The following is a 23,322-nucleotide window of genomic DNA, read 5'->3' on the forward strand; positions in this document are numbered from 1 at the left end:
TTAACCAAGAAATCTGATTTTCTAAGTCCAAAAGGGGCAATAATTCTTGAAAAAAGCAGGATGGAGTTACGTTTCTTGATGTACAGGGTCAGCTTATGATGGTGAACAACTGTTGCAAGTTTCAAAGCAGTAGCTTTGATAGTTTAGAGAAAAGTTTACCTAAACATAAAACTCAACCAAGAAATCTGATATTTTCTTAGTCCAAAAGGGGCCATAATTCTTGCAAAAAGCAGGATGGGGTTATGTTTCTTGCTGTACAGGGTCAGCTATCGATGGTGAACAAGTGTTGCAAGTTTCAAAGCAATACCTTTGATAGTTTAGGAGAAAAGCTGACCTAAACATAAAACTTAACCAGGCAATGCCAATGCCGACACCGATCAAGTGATGACAATAACTCATCATTTTTTTTTCAAAAAATCAGATGAGCTAAAAAAGAATCTTACATCGTATCTTTTCATATTTAAATCATTCAACCGGTTGAATAGCATAATAAATGTGAGGCTCTGCAGATCAATTCACAGGTACACGTATTTGGATAAAAAAAAATGTAAAGAAAAACATAAACAGACTGCAAAAATCTTTTATTTTATTGATACCAAGAGCTGACAGTTTGTTATACTTGTTTTGTGTCTGTAAAAAAAGTACAAAATTACCACATTTTAAATTTATTTTAACTATATAAAGTTACTACTCAGTTGAACAGTTCCTTTAACAACATACCATACAACAAAGACTCAAGAGCATTTCCTCTCATTAAGGGCACAGTTTTCTTTTCTTAGTAAGAATTTTCTGTATTATTACTCTGTACAGTTTATTTCTACACAATCAAAACCTGAAATAATGATTCATAATTTATGCACACATTGCTATCATGACCAGTCAGTTTTCAGTTTTTTCAATAATTTATACATCCCATCTTCTGTCAGCATACTGTGTAACAACTTATGGCTGCAAAGTTTCTTTAAGACCATAGTCTGTACTCATAGCTGATTGCCTAGTTTCTTCAAAAGCATATTTTTCTCTTCACAGGAATCAGGCAGACTTTGTACAGCTGACATCATACCATTCTCCATGTTTTTAACCAACTTTATTCCAACTCTATCATTTCTCTCTTTGACCTTTTGACCTTTGACCATTCCCTTGGTAACGTCCTTGAACTTGTTGAGAATGTGAAGCAGGAACACCAAGGTAGAGTCCATTATTTCTGCTGGGAGATGCAGGGTTACTTGACATGCATGATGGAACAGTTCACCTAAGTAGAACACCTGCATTTCTCTGCTTTCAATGACTTTTTCACATCTTGTCTGCAAAAGAATACAAACTGTTCTTTCTTTTGTCAAAAGAAAACACTGCCTTTCAAAATTTTCCATTCTATCTTAATAAAACAATACATGTATCTTGATTCAGTTATTTAGGAATGTAAAGTTGTCTGCCATTTTATAAAATAGTTTTGTAGTTAACTCAACTTTCCATTTATCACCATGTACAACAAAGTATGTATTTCTGTTTTAAAAATCGCTGCAAAAACAGAAATTTTTAACAAGGTGAAGCAGACTTTTCTGTTATGAAAAGACATGAAAACTTTAAAAAATACCTTCATTACACTGACATAGCACTGGACTACATAATGCAACATTGGCATCAATTCTTCTTCTGAGGGCAAGGTCATCACTAAGGCCAGGATCACATCACCTAGCAACTGGGAAGTATACAATGCTGGCCTCAATTCTGTAATATAAACATGAACAAAAGAATCAAAATAAAAACTCAATTACAAAAATAAACTTTTTGTAAACAACAGCTGTCCGTAAGACAACCAATGCTCGACTATTTAAACTGTTGTCCAAGAAGCAGGAATATTACTCCAAATGTTAAAATATCTATAGAGTTTCAATCTTGTATCTGCATTAGTTTTGGAGATAGTAAATTGCATGCAAAACTTTAATCAGAAGTTCAAAAGAAGACATAATTTTGCAAAATACATGTCAGAGTTATGGGACTTGATGCTAAGACCTAGTTTAATAAACCAAAGGAAATGTGTCAAGTTTCAATTCAATATTTGCATTATTTTTGAGAATGTAACTTGCATGCAAAACTTTAACCAGGATTTTCGAAGTCCAAAAGAGGGAATAATTTGGCCAGAATAAACACCTGAGTTAGTTTTATAACACTGAAGACACGTGAAGTTTCAGACCAATATCTGCATTAGTTTTGAGATAGTAACTTGCATGCAAAACTTTAAAAGGGGGCAGAGTTTGGCCAAAATACATGTCAGAGTTATGGGAATTGACCCAGGGGGGGTTGGTAATTGACATAAAAAAAAAGAAAAAATAAGTTTCAAAGCTATATGCCTTAAAATCATAGCTATATGTATTTGCATGCAAAATTTTAACCAAGGTGTGACGCCGGTGCTGACACCAGGGTGAGTAGAATAGTTCTGACTATTCTTCAAATAGCTGAACTAAAAACATTACTACTCATATTTTATTTCACTTTAAGAACTAAAACATGTATATACTAACAAACATTCCATCAAAATCAACATGATCATGTTATAATGTTACTCGGAATGAAAAAGGAATATGTAAAATAAATGCTCAACACTAAGAAGCATTTTTACCAATTTTCATGAAGTTTTGCAGATCAGATGAATCAAGGAATAAGAAAACTGAAAGGGCAACTAGAAAATGCTTTTGTAAAAAAGCGCATGTCTCCCCCAATGCAAAGGTTTATAGGCAAGAAGTCAATAGGGGTCAGGAGCGAAAGTCAAAGAGACACTGTTGGTTGGCTACAATAGGGATCATTTACTTGGCATGTCCAGTCATCCCGCTAAATTTCAACACTTTTGGCCTAGTGGTTCTCAAGTCACTGTTCAGGCTCTTGTGACCTTGACCTTTGATCAAGTGACCTCAAAATGAATAGGGGTCATCTACTCTGCATGTCCAATCATCCTATTAAGTTTCAACATTGTAGGTCAAGTGGTTCTCAAGTTATTTCCAAAAAATGATTTTACATGAACAGGCCACTGTGACCTTGACCTTTAACAGACTGACCCCAAAATCAATAGGGGTCATCTACTCTGCATGTTCAATCATCCTATGAAGTTTCAACATTCTGGGTCAAGTGGTTCTCAAGTCATTCATCGGAACTGGTTATCAATGTTCAGGCCCCTGTGACCTTGACCTTTAACGGAGTGACCCCAAAAACAATAGGGGTCATTTACTCTGCATGAACAATCATCCTATGAAGTTTCAACATTCTGGGTCGAGAGGTTCTCAAGTTATTGATTGGAAATGGTTTTCCATGTTCAGGCCCCTGTGGCCTTGACCTTTAATAGAGTGACCCTAAAATCGTTAGGGGTCATCTACTCTGCATGACCAATCATCCTATGAAGTTTCATCATTCTGGGTCAAGTGGTTCTCAAGTTACTGACCGGAAATGGTTTTCAATGTTCAGGCCCCTGTGACCTTGACCTTTCACAGAGTGAACCCAAAAACGTTAGGGGTCATATACTCTGCATGACCAGTCATCCTATTAAGTTTCAACATTCTGGGTCAAGTGGTTCTAAAGTTACTGACCGGAAATGGTTTTCAATGTTCAGGCCCCTGTGACCTTGACCTTTAATGACGTGTCCCCAAAATCGATAGGGGTCATCTACTTTGCATGTACAATCATCCTATGAAGTTTCAACATTCTGGGTCAAGTGGTTCTCTAGTTATTGATCGGAAATGGTTTTCAATGTTCAGGCCCCTGTGACCTTGACCTTTGACAGAGTGACCCCAAAATCAATAGGGGTCATCTACTCTTCATGACCAATCATCCTATGAAGTTTAAACATTCTGGGTCAAGTGGTTCTCTAGTTATTGATCGGAAATGGTTTTCAATGTTCAGGCCCCTGTGACCTTGACCTTTGACGGAGTGACCCCAAAATCAATAGGGGTCATCTACTCTTCATGACCAATCATCCTATGAAGTTTCAACATTCTGGGTCAAGTGGTTCTGTAGTTATTGATCGGAAATGGTTTTCAATGTTCAGGCCCCTGTGACCTTGACCTTTGACGGAATGACCCCAAAATCAATAGGGGTCATCTACTCTTCATGACCAATCATCCTATGAAGTTTCAACATTCTGGGTCAAGTGGTTCTCTAGTTATTGATCGGAAATGGTTTTCAATGTTCAGGCCCCTGTGACCTTGACCTTTGACGGAGTGACCCCAAAAACAATAGGGGTCGTCTACTCCAGCAGCCCTACAACTCTGTGAAGTTTGAAGGTTCTAGGTCAAATGGTTCTCCAGTTATTGCTCGGAAATGAAGTGTGACGTACGGACGGACGGACGGACGGACGGAAGGACGGACGGACAGACGGACGGACGGACAGGGCAAAAACAATATGTCTCCTGGGGGAGACATAATAACTCTGATACAGCCAAATCACTACCATACAACTCCTGTACTCTACTAAGTGATTTAACCATGGTGCTTGAAACACACAACAAGCAGTGATCATACATTATAAATACTTGATAATGGAAGAGAATGGTTGACAAACCCGAGAAGTCTAGGAGAGGCAAGTTGACTGTAGATTGAAGTCTGTACACCAAGGATATATGTAGTGTCTCTACCTTCTGCAGCTCTTCCACAAACATTACAACTCTCTCAAACTCATTCATTAAACACTGTGGTAACACCTGAAAATGAAACAAGTATCCAACACTGATAAATCATTAAACAGTGGGGTAAGGGTAATGGAAATAAGCCAATACTCAAACACTATGACATATAAATTTTATAAGGTGATTTATGAAACAGTGGGGTAATGCCTGTAATAGTAGTGATGTTTGTAAATTTACCGGTATACTATTACCGACAGGAATTATGTTGCTTATGAGAAGACCTATATACACATTACCTGGATTAATGCATGAATGATGTCCTCACTGTGGAGCTCTGTATCTTGTGTTAGGTTATCCACAATTCTCTGTATGAACATTCTGTCCACAGCAACAAACTGAAGTATGCTAACCAAGTTTGAGCTTGGGTCTTCCAGCAGGCCATCTAGAGTGCATAACCACTCATCTGTATACTGTGAATGTACAGAATTATTGGTAAAACATTCATGTGGCAAAACAAATCTTATGATAATGTATGTTATAAATATATGATAATCATTATCTTATGGGAAGAGGAAAACCCAAGATACCCCTCTATACATATACGGGCATGGACAGACACATGGGTAGAACCACAAATCGTTACACTTTAGAGCAAATAATTACTTGACAGAGATACAGTAAGTCTCTCAAAAATATCATAAAATACACACAATTGAAGTCAATGAACTCACTGACATTCAGTACACAGCAACCTCTAGCATATATTGCACTTGGAAGACTTATCTTTGAAATCATTACTTTTGTTGGCGACTTTCTTGGATTTTGTGGCTGCATCATGAGACTGAATTAAATCCCAACAGGAAAACAAAATTCCCATTTCTTTTATCTTCACAAATGGAAATCCAAGAATTCATATCCCCATGAAATGGTCATTTTGAGAAAAACCTTAAAATTTTATACCCACTTAACTGTAATTTCAGTACAGAGGTTGTTGTTCTAGAGGTTAGTTTACAAAGAATTTTGTCTGATGGGTAAGAAAATGTCTGCCTATGTAAGGAGGTATTTATTTCTTACGTGGCATCAACAGCAGTTACACTGATTTGGTTAAATATTCTTACCTGCTCAAAATTGCAGGCAGAGAAAAGTGGACACAATCCCAGTTTAACTGTCCAGTGCAGATCAGCTGTAACCACTTGCAACCATTGTACATCTGAAAGTTACATACCAACTTTGTTAATACTAGACAGCAATTGTAAGATGCTACTTGTCACCAAAAAAGTTTCCAATAACAAAATGATTTTCTTCAACTTCAGTTCGCATCCAATTATATTTCTGTTTACTAATAATGTGCAGTGAAAATTGAAATCATGATTCTAGTACTGTGTGTGACTTTTTTTCTGTTCAGCAAAAAAACTGTATAAAAGTCAGGTACAGCCACACTTTTTATGCACCAATAAGTGGTTGTTAAGAACCTGTTTATACTCACCAGCGTGTTGTATACTGATGTTTTTCTCAATGATCATTTGCCGGAGCATATCTAAACACTTATTTACTGCCTCCTTCAATGCTAGTTTTGTTGTACTTGTTTCCATGGCACCAACTGCTTTTCCTTCTTCTTCCAGCAACTGATTTTGCATTTCCCATAATACAACACACTCATGCTTCATCTCAGCTAGTGACAGAACTAATGCTATTGGCTCAAATTCATATTCTGACCAATCACAGTTCTTGTAACATCCTGCTTCTAGAGTTAATAACAGCAACTCAGCAGCAAATTTGCATGTCACTGTATTGGTGGACCATAAATTATCAACTGTGATACAACGTAAAACTGAGGTATGTAAAAACTCAGGTGGTGACATGGTGGATCCCTTGCAGGAGAAATTGCCCCTTGGCTGAAAGAAAAAGAAATCATATTAAAAAAGATCTCATACCTCATTTACATACCTTGCTCTTTTACTCAAAATGGTGTAATCCTATCAATAATAAGTGACTGAGTATTGCAGTGTGTTCGTCCCTTTTGGTTGTTGGCAACAGTGCTAGGACTAAAAATGTTTCAAGGCATTTAGGAGCTAAGAAACAAAAACTATTTTTACCTAAATTTCACTAGTGACCTTGACCTACAAGCACTGATCATGTATGCGACACATTCTCTCATCACGGGGAACATTTGTGTGCAGTACTAATAATCCATCAATGCAAATAAAAGTTATGGAGCGGAAACAATTTTTTATTTATCTTCAATAGTGACCTATGACCTACATGCATAAGTCAGGTACATGCATAATCTACATATTGCCCTCAATTCACAAACCCAGTTTAATGAACCTAGCTTGAATGCATTTTCATTAATTGTAGCATCCAGATTTGCATCCAGACATAGGGCACTAGACCAGTAGGCGACTAATAACTCAACTGGTTTTTATGGCCTGATACATAATTTACACATTTTTACAACAAAATTCCCATATTAAACATTTCCATAGAAATAAATCATGGGAATGGACACATTTTATTTCTTGATTTGAATGTTTTAGATTTAGCACCATTTTTCAACAGTATTTCAGTTATGTAATACAAGTAGTTAATCTTACAAAAGTCCCCTGATTCTGTACCAGAACTAACTTGTTCTCTGTAACTACCAACTTCCCCACAAGAATTGAAGGTGGAAGAGGAATGATTTCAGATACAATGTCTTTTATCAAGCCATCACTCAGGACCCTATGATCTATAGACCTGCTCACTCCCTATAGTGCTAAGTGGGCAGACAAAATCTTATTTAAGTTTTCAATATTAAATGAAATAAACAAGCAAATAAATACCATCATTAATTCAGAGATAAATATACAGAAGCATTTCTGTTCTTTCTCTGACAATGGCTGCAAGCTGAGGAAATCACACACAACAAATGTCACTAATGACATTTCTGGATGATGCATTTGATGACAACATGTACATGTCTTGTGAAGCTGCTGCATAATCTAACAAAAGAAACACTGAGTGTTACAACTTGTGTGAAAAATATATATGTTACTATTGGTAAAAGGCATTTCATTTGTTTAAAAAGACTGTAACTTCTTATAAGATTTTATTATTTATAGGTATGTTTGCATTTTAAAAAATAATAGTTATATTATTTTCAAGATACTTCTGCCAAACAGATGTGAGCCAATTTATTTCAAATTTTGATTTTTCAAAATAAGAGTAATCACCCACATAAATTAAATGCAATAAACATAAGTTACCTTAAGAATTTTGAAAATATCAGGCCTTAAGTTCATCTAAAGAATTCTAGGGTAGGGTAGCTGTCACACTAATATAAATTACTCTCACCTATAAAGTAACCAACCAATCACAGTCTTGGCCCTGGCAGCAAGTAAAACTACTATTGCCCTGCTCATGCTGCATGGCCATTATAAGGCAAGAGCCAGTCAAACTTGCCCCAGAGCAGAGTTAGTAGAGTTCTGCTCTTCTATGAGGAAGATAAGATCACTAGTACGAAACTAGAGTTACCCAAGTCCGCAAGCTGAACTCACTCAGGGAAATGTAATTTTACGGTGCAATTCAATCACAAACTTCCCCAAAAAAAAAGAAGAAAAAAAAACTCGATTTTTCTGACAAGAAAATAGTATTTGCAACCCAATATTAGAAATGAATCTTTGTGTGAAACAGTTAATTAGTTTGAGTCTGACCAAACACTTAGGTGACTTAACAAATGAAATGGATTTGCTGCTGTTAATAATACAATCACTCATCAAACAGAAATAATTAACTGGCTGTAAAATGATAAAATACTCACCAGTGCACAGTTCTGAGCTTGCTGTTCATTTCTGACACACAGACTGACAGCTGTCCTCAGTACTAGACCTGGATCTCCCAAACACAGCAATATAACTTCACTCAACACCTGAAAACATGAAGTCTAAAAGTAACAGAACTAAACTAAAACTATCACTGAATATGATTCATTTATACTTCCCTTTAAACTCCTTCAAAGTGATTTTTGGGAAACACACCTAAAACATTCTATGTTGGCAGACCATTTAAAATGGAACTTTCTTGATAAAATGGTACAAGTTGCTGACTTTGAACCTCTTTGAATTTGAGCTCTGCTCAGGCCATCACATGAGAAAGTGATCATGTTTAGTTCAGGTCCCCACTTTCACCTGAAATAATGCATGGCGGGGCATCTGGCATCTTTCTGCACATTCAAAGCTAGAAATTTACCAATATGTCCATAGGATCTTAACTGGATAAGTGTGACAGTAACAAACAAATACAATATACCTGATTTTCCATATCTGCTGTTATTTTGTTGAATACATTAGTCACTTTTCTTTCCAAATCTTTTTTGAAGAAATCTTGAACTGAGCTGTGACCTGTACAGTACATCTTCATGACAACAGTGTCCTGTTCAGGGAAAGACAACTCTGAGAATGCAGCAGTAATCAGATCAAAGAGTGATGCAGTTTTCTTCTCACAGTTGGTCCCATACAATATATCAAGGATCTGTGACAGTTTAAGAACTCGGTCCACACGACTCAATAAGGAAGGGTACTTTCTCATAATGCAGTAAAGCCTGCAAAAATAGATACAATGTATTTCACATGTCTGTTTCAGTGTCCCAGTACAAAGCTGTACTTACAAACAGTCCAGTCAACAGCTATATATTCTATTATCGTAGTCATTTTTGATGTGCTTTTTGACATTTCAAGTTACTGCTAGACAAAATGGTCTAAAATTCTGAAATATTTCCACCATGATTAAAAGCAGAAGAACTTCCCTTTGCAGAATAGTAAATTCTCTTAGACACATTCTAATTACCTCTCTGTGATCCAGAATTGGATGTTTTTGTCTTCTAGGAGTCTGTCTACACAAACTGAAAGAAATAATTTTGAAATGAAGACCTCCTGAAAGGAAATGGGTGGTGTATATTCATAAGAAATCTTCTGCCAGTGTGAAAACAGTTTGGTAACAGATTCATCATCTTATTCTTAAAGCACCCTTATGTACACTATTAATCATTACAAATCTCATGAAGTGCCATATAATGCTGAAATGAAAGAACTACACAAGTCTTAACCATTACCCTGCTGAATTTCTGAAACGGACTGTTCCGTCTTTCAGTTTTGGCAATACCATTTATTATTCAAAGGGGTGTTCACTGAAAATTTACTGACTGAATAGCGAACAGTGCAGACCATGATCAGCCTGCACTGGTCGCAAAGGCAAATTCACTTGCCGCCAGCAGGCTAAAGGTTAAATATTGTAATCAATGTAAATTTGCATACAGGAAATTATACCCTGTATATTACATTTAGTACAGATACCTAGGACTAAAAACTTTACAAGCATGTTCACTCAACCACAGTAACTGACTGCCATACAGATTAACTAGTGTTGTTACCTCACTGTATTTTTTTTTTCAGCATTAATGTACTAATGTTTACATTCTCCCCATTTTTCAGTACCAGGCATGGAAGCCAAAATAGTATATACAGAATATATAACCAAATAGATGATGCTGCTTGTCACATCAGGTCCACTATCTTAAAGCTGTTTTCAAGAACTAGCTTACAAGTTCACAAAATTTCAAATTCTATGACAAATGAGGTCATTAACTATGTCTGTATGGCTATGGTCTAAGATGTGGATACTAAAGAATTGGCTGAAATTAAAGCATCTTTAGACCATCAAATGCTAAAGACAGCAGTATGTGAAAGTATGTGAGAACTGAGAAGTATACATTAACTTGATAACTTTGAAACAGAAACCAACCTTGATACTGTGGTAACTTGTAGTCCACCCTCCATAACAGACTCTCTAATGTAACATCATCTATCCATGTATCCCCTTGAACTAGACCTGTCTCCATGGCTACTGTGTCTGTAACGTATTCCTGTATCCTTGACAGTACACCTTCAATTTCTGTCTGTAAATCTTCTGGAACCCCATATTTCTCAACCACTGTCCCCAAACTCTCAGTAATAGTCATCAATCCAGTCAGCATTCTCAGAAGCACAGACAAATTCACTGACAGTCCAGACACAATCTGTGTAGTCTGTTTAAACCTTAGACTCAAATCTAGATTCTTGTTTCCATCTCCATTATCCTCATTTTTAAACAAATCTGATAATAAAGTTAAAGCTTTCTGGAGGCATACAAGCAACCTTCTTTGTGGAAAATGACTAAAAATAGTCTGTAACAGAGTGAAGTTCAGACTATATACAATATCAGGATATTCCCTCCCATCAGGCATCACGTCACAATTTGGTACAAAAAGATTGTTTATCAACCATTTATCAGAAACATCACTGTCTGGTTTCATTGTAGATAAATGTAGCCAAATGCCAAGCTGGGATACAGTCTCTAACAATTCCTGATTGCCCTTTTCTACAGACCCTTCATTTAAATTTTCGAGAACATTTTCAAAGTTAGTCATTACTGTGTCTAATATATGTGGATTTTTCTCTACATAAATGTTCCAGAAATGTATCCCTACTCTATTACTGTTTTTCGTCACCATGGTAACCGGCTTTCCTGCTTGAATTTCAACTTCTTCTGGGTATAAAGTCTGGACATATTCCCTTGACTGAGTCAATGGTTCAAGAAGTTTTACACATAGTTCACTGGGATAGTCTGGTACACATAAACACCTTGATAACAGCTTGTCTTTCACCACAGTTATGACCTTGCAATCTTCCAAGGTCAAAGGATCACTATGGCAATGCAACAATAAAGCATCAAAGAGAGAGGATGCTATTTTGTAGTCCAAGCACTGTAAACTCTGAAATGAAGTTATTTAAAATAGAACAAGAGCTGTCTCCATAGGATGACACATGCCCCCGATGGCACTTTGAATGAATAGTTATGGCCGATGTTAGAGTTTAGGACCTTTGACCTATGGAGCTGGGTCTTGCGCGCGACACGTCATCTTACTGTGTCACACATTCATGCATAGTTATTTTAAAATCCATGCATGAATGACAAAGATATGGGCCGGACACGCCCATCAATGCACTATCATGAAAAATGACCTTTAACGTCTAAGAGTGAGCTTGACCTTTGAGCTACGGACATGGGTCTTGCGTGCGACACGTCTTACTGTGGTACACATTCATGCCAAGTTATTTGAAAATCCATTCATCGATGACAAAGATATGGACCGGACACGCCCATCAATGCAATATCCTTTAAGGTCTAAGTGTGACCTTGACCTTTGAGTTAAGGACCTGGGTCTTGCGCGCGACACGTCGTCTTACTGTGGTACACATTCATGCCAATTTATTTGAAAATCCATCTATCGATGACAAAGATATGGACCGGACACGCCCATCAATGCACTATCCTTTAATGTCTAAGTGTGACCTTGACCTTTGAGCTAAGGACCTGGGTCTTGCGCGCGACAAGTCATCTTACTGTGGTACACATTCATGCCAAGTTATTTGAAAATCCATCCATCGATGACAAAGATATGGACCGGACACGCCCATCAATGCACTATCCTTTAATGTCTAAGTGTGACCTTGAACTTTGAGCTACGGACCTGGGTCTTGCGCGCAACACGTCGTCTTACTGTGGTACACATTCATGCCAAGTTATTTGAAAATCCATCAATCGATGACAAAGATATGGACTGGACACGAAAATTGCTGACAGACCGACAGACTGACAGACGGACCGACAGACAGACGGTTCAAAAACTATATGCCTCCCTTCGGGGGCATAAAAACTACTTGATAAAGTTTAATTTTAAACATATGCGGCATATTCTTAAAATTTTAATATGGATATATTAGTGTTTTAAAAATAACACAGATAAAATTATTTTTCAGTGATGTGATGGTATTTTTAAGCCAATTTCTGTCTCATTTACTGAAAATCAATAGAAGACATAAAATTTCTTTCTAAAGCTTTTGGAAATTACAGCAGGTTAAGTGATATTGTTCAAACAGGCAGCATAGACAGGAAAATAGTTTCATATTAGCTACCAATCTGCAGAGGGCACACACCCCATAGATATAAATGGTACCTGTAGGAATTGCCCTGTCCAGCCACAATGTTTCATCAGCTCAAAGTAGAAACTGCTACTGTATGTTGGTAGAATCTCTGTGAACATGTCAAGTACTCCACAGACAGGCACCTTCCCTTCCTTTCTCTGCTCCTAGAGAGACAAGCTCACTATTCAACTTTCAAGGGCAAAACTATAAACATTAACTTCCATTAAGAACATGAATGCACATGGCATATTTTTGAACAAGTTTATTCAAAGGATATTTGGACCGATAAATTCAAGCATTCATTAAAAAGTAATAAAAGGAAAACCAGAACTGGTGTTTCTGTATGTGTAACACTTCCTTTCTTTGACCTGTATTTCCATCTATTTTGCACACATACAGAGTTTCTCTTAGTTCCACAATCAGACGAATCATTTTAGATAAACTCTAACTGATAACTTGAACATATCACCAAACAGCAAAACTTCTTAGCAAAATTGAAAAAGAATGATATGCATATTAAAGTTATTAAGTCTATACCAATGAGCCAGTCTACTTATATCAATAGAGAGAGCGGAGATCTATGGATTGGATTTGGCAGGTTATGGGTTTGATCTAGGCAAGGCGTATGTTCTCCATGATTTGAAAAGAGACATTGTGTCTGAAATTATTCACCCTCCACCTCTTACTCATGTAAAGAACTTGGCAGTCACTTACAGAGAATAGGTTAGAACTAGTACATAATCCAGGAACACTGGTTTGCTTAACTGCCTGTTGTTACATAGCTGAATACCCTTAAACAACAGTACTAAACCCAAAACACAAACAATACCCATGAATCTTATAGTATACCTCTTTCTCCTTGTATTTCTTCTTCACAAGCACATAAAGAATAACTGTATGTAACTTCTGTTGCCATAGTAACTTCTCCTCAAGGTCAAGGTCATGCTCAATGCCTTCACAAATTTCATCTACTGATGTGGATATAATATTGACATATTCATGACATTTTTCTTTTGGAAGATCTGACAATAGCTTTCCAGCCTGAAATTACAACATTTAAAGTACAATAACCTTCTTGATAATTATGAACATAAATTCTAGCATCAATGTATATGGATTTTGGATTTTACAACAGTGTTTTAAGTGCTAAAACTTGCACTGTTTTGCAACCAGTTTTCCTGGATTCTGTACTGTCCTGTTCTCCACAAGTTAGTGACAACTTCCCTACAAAAATAATGAAAGAGATAAAGGACAAATGAGTTCAAACATTGTGAAATTATCACAGTCTTGTGCTCTGGAGCACTTGCGGATCCGGAAATTGCTTCCCAATTTGCTGTAAAACATTTTGCGGCATATTCTTACTTTTAAGCATTACAGTAACTGTAAAACACTTTGCATGACCTTTAAGTTTTATTCCAGGTTTTATTTGATCTATTCATGAATTTGGGATGCTATGAAAATGGTAACTAGAAATGAATTGTGATATACACATGATATATACTAATGCACACTTGTCAAACTGTTCACAAAACTTTTGAATTCAGGAGGGATGAAACTCACAAAATCAGCAAAAAACTAAAGTTGTCACAGGAGGGACGAATTATACCCCCACAATTTAGCCTTGTGACAGAACTAAGCCAATGTCGAAGCCAAACTTGCTTGACCTTTGACCTACTGACATCAAAATCAATAGGGGTCATCTGCTGGTCATGATCAACCTCTCTATGAAGTTTCATGATCCTCTAACCAAGCATTCAAAAGTTATTGTCCGTAAAAAGTTTAAATTTTTAGGGTCACTTTGACCTTTTGAACTCTAAATCAATAGGGGTCATCAGCTGGTCATGAGCAACCTCCCTATTAAGTTTCGAGATCCTAGTCCCAAGCGTTCTGAAGTTATTGTCTGAAAACTGTTTAGATGTTCCATGTGACCTTGACCTTTGACCTACTGACCTCAAAATCATTAAGGTCATCTACTGGTCATGACCATGAACCTCCCTATCAATTTTCATGATCCTAGGCCCAAGCGTTCTCAAGTTATCATCCGGAAACTGTTTCGTGTCATTGTGACCTTGACCTTTGTCCTACTAACTTCAAAGTCGAACTTGACCTGTATTTTGTGTACAAAAATTTATGATCCTAGGCCCAAGCATTCTCAAGTTATCATCCGGAAACCGTTTAACTGTATCAGGTCACTGTGACCTTGACCTTTGACCTGCTGACCTCAATGTCGAACCTGACCTGTATTTCATGATGTTACACCTGTGTACCAAAATGTATGATCCTAGGCCCAAGCGTTCTCAAGTTATCATCCAGAAACCATTTAACTGTTTCATGTCACAGTGACCTTGACCTTTGACCTACTATTCTCCAAGTCGAACTTGACCTGTATTTCATGATGTACCAAAAGTTATGATCCTAAGCCCAAGCGTTCTCAAGTTATCATCCGGAAACCATTTAACTGTTCAGGGTCACTGTGACCTTGACCTTGGACCTACAGATCTCAAAGTTGAAAATGACCTGTATTTTCTGATGTTACAAAATTACAAAAATTATTTAAATCAGTCAAACCTTTCATGAGTTATTGTCCGGAAACCATGAAAACCAACGGACCGACCATCCGCCAAGCTAACTCCTATATACCCCCACCCCCAAAACTTCGTTTTGTGGGGGTATAAAACATTCTAATGAATAAGAAGAAGCTGCGTTCAATAAACACTTGATGCCCCTGGTGGCATCCTTGTCGATACAAAGCAACGTAAATCCAAAGCGAGGCCAAGTTCAAGGTCAAACTGAGGTCAGGTGATGTCTGAAGATGAGGAATGGTTACAGGTTACATCTGCATATGTATCAAGTCATTTTAGTAAGGGGTATTGATGCTAGACGAAACGGTCCCATTTGGTTAACCTCGTACGGACGGACGGATGGACGAACGAACGGACAGGATAATCACTACATGCCTCTCGCATCAGTAGATGCCGGCAGCATAAAAAGTGTTTAACAGAACATACTGCCATTTTTAGCTGACTTACCTTCTCAGAGACAAGCTGGAAGGCAGACTGTAGGACTGCTATTTCTGGGCAATATTCCATTATCATCTCAAGTGTTTAATCATGCCCTACAAAACTCATGTACACTTGCAATAAATCTGAAAAAAAAAAAGAAGAGAAAATTTATCTCAACACTGTTTGCAACCAACAAAGAAAAACTTTATATTTAATTAACAATGAATGAAAATTGTATATAACTGCCTTTAAAATATGTTTTAAGAAAATTGTTTGGTTTTTTTTATAAAAAAAATTAATTCATCCCGTTTATAGACACATGTGACTACAGACTGTAAAAGCGCAAACAATCAGGGATTTCCCTAAATTCATTAAACTTTAAGAAGACCTAGGCATACCAACTTGAAAACGCACTCACTCAAATTTGACAAATAATCAAATATTGCTATTACTGGTAATATATTTTTCTAAGTTACAAAAAAATGTAGTCATATATTATACATGATTTTGAGTTACAACTTCACAAGGATGTAATTTTGACATATTTAGAAACATATGAGTTTTTCAACACTTGCAAAAGAATAGCATGTGTTGGTGTTGTGATGATGGCATGTTAATTGATGTACCTGGATAATAAACTAGTATTACTAGGTACTGATTCTCTGCAAGTAACTTTTAATTTCCAAACATCTAACAGATGTGGAGCATGAATGACTTTGGACACAATGTTACACCAGAACAAGTGATATTAAGCTCATGAACCTTTGCTAGTCTATAGTTGTACAGGCTGATACAATGGTTTAGGTTTCAGTTATTTATATCCTTTAATCTATTTTAAAAGTGACTACAATTTATTTTAAGACCTCATTTTAAAATGACTTGCTTATACATGCTTTCAAATTAACAAAAAATCACAGTTAGTAGTTTACATTTAGGGGTGAAATACATGAGTATGTAGTATGAAGATGGAGGCTTCTGGCTTTCAAATATATATACTTTAAACATGAACAAGTATTTCATACCAAAATGGAAATTACTAAAACTAGGATTTATATATTATATACAGTATTATTTTCTCCTTTTATGTTGTTTCAATTGATCCAATCTTGCATATATTTGAATTTACTGATCTCTACAACAATAAAATCACCAACCAACTACTGGAATAGGAAATGTTGTAATGTACCATCATGAAGCACCCTTTCTAACGGGAACAAAAATATGGCAAAATGTACATATCTCATAATGATGATCTGACTCCAGTATGTTGTTAAAACTGTTTAAACACATGGAAATTCTAAAGCCTAGATCATAGCTGATGTGATGAAAAGAAAATCCCAGCCTTTCAAAAGTTAATGACCTGTCTGTAATGTTTGTGACCTCTGAAATGCTCTACATATATGTAATGTCATAGTTCCTTAGAAACCTTCCATATCAGTCCTACAATGAACTGTTGCCATGGAGACGCAATGTAAATATTACACAGTTTAACATTATAACAGTACAGGAGGATAATGATGTAGACAGAAGAAGCTGTAATTCATTATTTGATTTTGATTAATTTCAGAATTTCAACCTACTGATTTGCCCTTGATAGGAAAATCCCTAAATGTTGGCACAACAACTGTAAGACAGCAACTTTTACAAATATTTTCTCTAAAACTTTGAGAAAAAATTTATTCAAGATTCTTTAAAAAACAAAAATTAACAAAACAGAACTTACTGCATGATCCATTCCAAATACAATGATCACTCTGCAGGGATCTAAAGTGGACTTAGTCATTGGCAATATAAACGAGAACGAATGTAAACGATGCAATATTTCCGTAGTAATACGCTATGGGTGACAGGAACTAACTGTAGACCAATGTATTAATAAATTCAATGAAAAAAGAGCCACAGAACTGCCATAACATCTCAATGATAGAGAATGATATTTCCTTAGGATCTATTTTGCTTCTTTGTAAAGATGCATCCCTATATTGGATACGTCTAAGGTTATCCTCAACTTTGGAGTTATTTCAGTTTTATTCTCTGTTCTGTGGTCCTATATTGTTAGTGCCCAAGGTATACATAACTAGACACTATATTGTTAGTGCCCAAGGTATATGTAACTAGGCGCTATATTGTTAGTGCCCAAGGTATACATAACTATCGTGCTGGCAGAGCTACAGGCAAGTGCATAGACAACTGCTGGTGCTAGAGTTACTGAACTTACACATAGATGTGTAGTTAAGAGTTACTACGAGTGCAGCAGGTCCCTAGGGCTCAAGTTGGGTTATTTCTAGTATGATTTTGCTGGAAGTGAGCCCTGGAGGACATGCGCTCTTGTTGGCTAGACATTTTCCCTGAACTGTTTCATTCAGCAGTTATGAACTTCTTCAGAGGAGCTGACCATAATAACTAGGCAAGTTTAGTTCGCATTATGTGCAGTTTGTTGCTGCATACTGCTTATATACTCTCTGATGCCAGTGCTGATACTGGAGCCAGTATAACATTCAGAAGCCAGTTGTGCCCAGTTATTTCACAAAACACAGGAAATGGCTGAACAGAGTGTATAAGTTAAAAAAAAAAGTTGGGTTTTTCTGGCACAAAAACATAAAAAAAATACTTCAAAATCTTTTGCTTGTTAAATAAAGCTTAGATTTTTCAATTATTCTTTACCTGATTAAGTCTAGCTAACAACTGAAAAATTGACCTCATAAATGAGGCTAACCAGCTAGCAAAAAAGACACTGTCACAGTGCGTACTGTAAAATATACTTGAAAGTTTGAATTTCTCTGACAATATGTTCAAGCTACTGTATCAAGTCATTCATCCTTCACCTTCTCTTTCTTCTAATTGGAATGCTTAAAAGTTAATTGCAGAGAACTTCTTCAGACAAACCATTTCACTGCACAACATTCAATTATAAAAGACTGAAAGAAAGGTTGAGATTCAAAAATTTTGCAAGTACACATAATAATACATGTATACATGTTAATAAATTTGTTGTTACAAAATTCTAAATACTGTAATAATCCTCAGTTACAGTGTATGTAAAATGATATTCAAATGTGTTACTAAACCTCTATACACTTCGAGAATATATGTTAGAGCAGATCTGTTTCTAGTTTTTCTACTCAGAAATAATAGATTAACTAGATATAAATAGATATATTACGATCCTGTGTAACAACTGATTGAACTATCAATGGACTGCAGTTGTTAGTATGCACTGACAGTGAACGTTAAATTCCAATATAACTTTTGCCGATAGTTCACTCAACTACCAATGTTTTGTTTTATATAGTCTACACGGAAGTATATCTCTGCTGGAGAAAAACTCTGTGCATAACAAAAAGTGCTTGGATATCCAACCTGAACAAACAAAATAGCTGAACACTAAAGGCTACCAAGTAAATAATGGTCAACAATTACAGTAAAATAGGACATAATGTCCAATGCTGTATAACTAATGCTGACAGGTATCATATCACACATCAACAAGACTAGTTATATTTTAAGGTGATATTTTAGGAGTGTTGAGCTATCCCCATACTACAGGCTTTGTTTGTGGTGTCCAGTAATCATGCAGCAGGCCTAATCCTGTGCAACTTAAATATACTCTGATGTCCTTTCTTTGAACTCTAGTGTTAACTGAGATGGATAAATTACAATTTATTCAGAAAACCCAATGAGGATTTATATGCTAAGCAACCCAGTCACAAAACACCTAAAACAGAGGCTCTAGAACAGAAGCTAGGCATCCGGTAAATTTAATAATTGACAATTAGACACTGTTAGTGTAACAAAAGAAATAAGTATATCAATCCAAAATGAAACATATGCAGCCAAATATGAGCCCTTTACAAATGATACATACCATCTACACAAAGCTACCCCATTTTTTCTAAAAATACACATTTTTATTTCAAAATGTTATCAGCGAAAGATCTCACACATAAAATCATGATGTGAAAAAGGAAGCCCCAACAAAAAGAACCAATCCCAATGACAATGGAGCTGAAATAAGCACCACAGACCACGGGAACGAGTATCAGACCTGGTATGAAAAAAATACCCTGTTTTCGAGAGTATATCAATCTACATCTACATCTTTCACCCAACCCTCGATATCCGACTATCACTGGGCGGCGTTTTGTGACTGGGGTGCTTAGCATATAAATCCTCAATGAAACATATGCAGCGAAATATGAGCCCTTTACAAATGATACATACAATCTACACAAAGCTGGAATCTGCGAGCAAATTCTTTCATTAAAATGCTAAAATCATAGGGTTGTCTAGGAATACGGAACTTCCGTAATCCTAGAATCGGAGGCTAGGATTACGGTACCGTAACCCTAGCCACTGCCTTTTTTTTATCTCTCTGGTCATTTTTTTTTTAACATCCCAGCCCATGTCTCATACTCGTGCAGGCCTGCGATAAGCACTGGTTGACTGAAAGGGAAAGGGGCCAACATAAAAAGTGCACAGGCACCAGTATCGGACCTGGGACAAAAATATGTTTGTTTTCATCCTAAATGAGTTAAAAATGAAAAATATGTAGTGAAATATGAGCCCCCATCAAAATATACACATGTCTACTGAAGGCCAGAATCTCGAGAATCGAGCCTGCGATCAATGGGTTCACTTCCCGGCCGTTGTGAAATAAATTCTCTAGACAATTAAACAAACTACCTATCACCATTTCACGTGTACATATAGCTACAAAATGAGACCGACCCCAAGTCTCTAGCCTTACCCATTCATGAAATATCTATCAGAAAACGAGTGCCTTTCTGCTGAAAGTTCCAGGTAGACAGAAATGTGGCACAACGAAACGGTACGAAATCACGGACTAAAATATGTTTGTCAGCAAGCAAGGGTCAATTCAATAAAAAATACTAAATAGTATAAATAAATACATAAACTAGGGCCACTCACAATCGTCAGTAGCTTCTCAAACACGCGATATTGGCGTTTCAAATTTTTCACGGTCTTTCAATTGAATGCTACGCCATTTGAACAGAATTCGTACGGTATTTTTAAACGCAATTTTGATTGGCCAATAGCGACACACCTCCGACAGAACGCATCGTTTCGCACAAAATTACTCTGATATTATCGTATCGGTTTCAATGGCGGATAATACAATTGAAAGCCGACGGAAAAATAAAAAAGTAAATATCGCGTGCAGCAGATGATACTGACGGTGGTGAGTGCATCATTTGCAATATTTAGTAATACTTGTTATTAATGTCAAATGAATTTGACCTTGCTAGGCTGACAAACATCTTGTAGTCGTGATTTCGTTACGTTTCCGTTGTGCCACATTTCTATCTACCTGGAATTTCAACAGATAGGCACTCGTTTCTGATAGATATTTCATGAACGGGAAGGGCTAGAGACTTGGGTTGGTTCATTTTGTAGCTAAATGTACACGTGAAATATTGATAGGTAGTTTGTTTAATTGTCTAGAGAATTTATTCACAACGGCCCGGGAAGTGAACCATTGCTCGCAGGCTCGATTCTCGAGATTCTTGGCCTTCAGTAGACATATGATATTTTGAATGGGGACTCTATTTCACATACATATTTTTCATTTTATCATTTTGGATAGAAAAAACAAACATGTTTTGTCCCAGGTCCGATACTGGTGCCTGTGAAAAAGTGTACAGTATCGGATTCTGTATAGTTTACACAAAATCATTCAACCAAATGTAACTCGTCCACTTCATTAGTTTGTTTTGAATAACAATAAACACACAAGAAATTACTATATTTACCACGAATTTTTGCAAAAATTCGGGAAATAAATTCTGTGATTGTTACCTCCCTTGTTGTTGTTAATTAGCGCAAAGTTATACAAATACCAGAAAGAAATTGGTCAAAGGGTACTAAATGTTTTAGGTCAAAGAGTAATAAATATTTTCAGTCATAAGGTACTAAATATTTTAAGGTCAAATGCTACTATAAGTTTTAGGCATCAGGGGACTAAATGTTTTAAGGTCAAATGGTACTAAAAGTTTTAGGTATTAGGGAACTAAATGTTTAAGGTATAAGGGGACTAAATGTTTTAGGTCTAAGGGTACTTAATGTTTTAGGTATCAGGGAACTAAATGTTTACAGGTCAAATGCTTCTAAATGTTTTAGGTATCAGGAGACTAAATGTTATTAGGTCACATTTTTTTACCTATCTCATTTAATGTAGCTTCAAATCATTTTACTTCTAATGTTTGTGTTATTTGCATTTATTTTAACAAATTTCAAAACTTAATATACTTATAGCATTATTATATTTTGTATTCATTTGACATTTTTTATGGAAAAATCATTGTGCTTGCAATTATTATTCTCATGGATAGTGTTGAAATACAAATAAAAAGCTGAACTTGTGTTCCTTAATTAGACCAGTGTCAATGCCTTTGAATTTTACATTTAAATATATAGTATATATATAAATATATTGCCGAGTAATTAAGGTCGCCAACTTCAAATCACTTGCCCCTCATCGATGTGGGTTCGAGCCTCACTCGGGGCGTTGAATTCTTCATGAGGAAGCCATCCAGCTGGCTTACGAAAGGTCGGTGGTTCTACTCAGGTGCCCGCTGGTGATGAAATAATGCACGGAGGGGCACCTGGGGTCTTCCTCCACCATCAAAGCTGGAAAGTCACCATATGACCTATCATGTGTCGGTGCGAAGTTAAATCCAACAAAACAAAAAAAAAAAAAATAAATAAATAAATATACAGGTTACGGAATTTGTTTCCATGGTAACATTAATTTAATTCAAGAAATCACTATTTTCTGCTAAAAATGTGAACAATTTTAGAGCATACTTTAAGTATATAAGTACCAAATTATCAATGGAAATGGAAAAAAAAGATATTACAAATCAAACATCCAAATCTTTATTTGAAAATGGCCGTTATAAGTTTTCTCTCACCTAGCTATATCCACAAAAACATCAGTTACCATCATACATTTTCTTACATTCCTCGTAACACTGAAATATAACTACACAAAATCTGCAAAATATTGATCATTATTCAGAGAGAAAGACATCATTATTCAGAGTAAAAGACTCATAAAAACATTTTTGGCAAATAATGGCTGTCTAAAAATAGTCAAAATAAAAAAAGCTCACAATTAGGACTTCAAAGATAAAGGCTATTAATTTTGTGTGGTAACTGACACGTAATTTCATGACATCATTTTAAGGCAACAATGTTTTGTAGCGTTTCTGTGGCAATTTATTCATTATTTCCGCCATATTAAACCATTAAGCATCAGATCAAACACAGGTTAATATATTTTCTTATAAAAATAGATATGTACAAACACATTTAGTATGTTGTTAAAGTTGTTCCGGTTGGGCATACGCACATACAAATATTAAGGTAACTGACCTACTTAAGCCTCAGTATGAAACACATCAATAAATTTGCTTCTAACAATATCTTGACAATGTTTTAACATAGAAAGTATAGCCAAACTGATTGTGATTTAGCAGATTTGAATTGTTCAGAGCATCAGGAAGTAGAAACTTGGCTCCTGCAACAACAGAAGAGGTAGAACATCTCCAGACAAAGCCTGTGAGCTTGACCCTTTACCAACACAGCTTTTAATTAAATGTCTTAATGAGCTTTTGCCGTTGATAATAAACATCATAAATACATCTATGGAATCGGTCTTGATTCAAATATTCTCAAAAACTTCAG

The 23,322-nt window shown here is 36.1% G+C and overlaps 1 protein-coding gene across 3 annotated transcripts; it reads right to left on the reverse strand.

Annotated features, from left to right (window-relative positions):
- Positions 1–564: 564 nt before the first annotated feature.
- LOC123546493 (uncharacterized) lies at positions 565–21,480 on the reverse strand. 3 transcript variants are annotated; one of them, XM_045332836.2, is made up of 15 exons: positions 21,378–21,480; positions 15,643–15,758; positions 13,463–13,654; positions 12,646–12,777; positions 10,392–11,400; positions 9,438–9,492; positions 8,901–9,192; positions 8,413–8,520; positions 7,436–7,594; positions 6,100–6,508; positions 5,732–5,823; positions 4,910–5,083; positions 4,550–4,688; positions 1,595–1,728; positions 565–1,304 (listed from the first exon to the last, which is right to left on the reverse strand). In XM_045332836.2, the coding sequence occupies exons 2-15, from the start codon at positions 15,706–15,708 to the stop codon at positions 981–983; spliced, it is 3,285 nt and encodes a 1,094-aa protein (XP_045188771.2). In that variant the 5' UTR covers positions 15,709–15,758; positions 21,378–21,480; the 3' UTR covers positions 565–980. The 3 variants fall into 3 exon arrangements, with proteins under 3 accessions (XP_045188771.2, XP_045188761.2, XP_045188780.2); XM_045332826.2 differs by having other exon boundaries at positions 21,387–21,446; XM_045332845.2 differs by lacking the exon at positions 21,378–21,480 and adding an exon at positions 17,339–17,799.
- Between the last annotated feature and the right edge of the window lie 1,842 nt (positions 21,481–23,322).

This window comes from Mercenaria mercenaria, chromosome 15 (genome assembly GCF_021730395.1).
Source record: "Mercenaria mercenaria strain notata chromosome 15, MADL_Memer_1, whole genome shotgun sequence".
Lineage (NCBI taxonomy): Eukaryota > Metazoa > Mollusca > Bivalvia > Venerida > Veneridae > Mercenaria > Mercenaria mercenaria.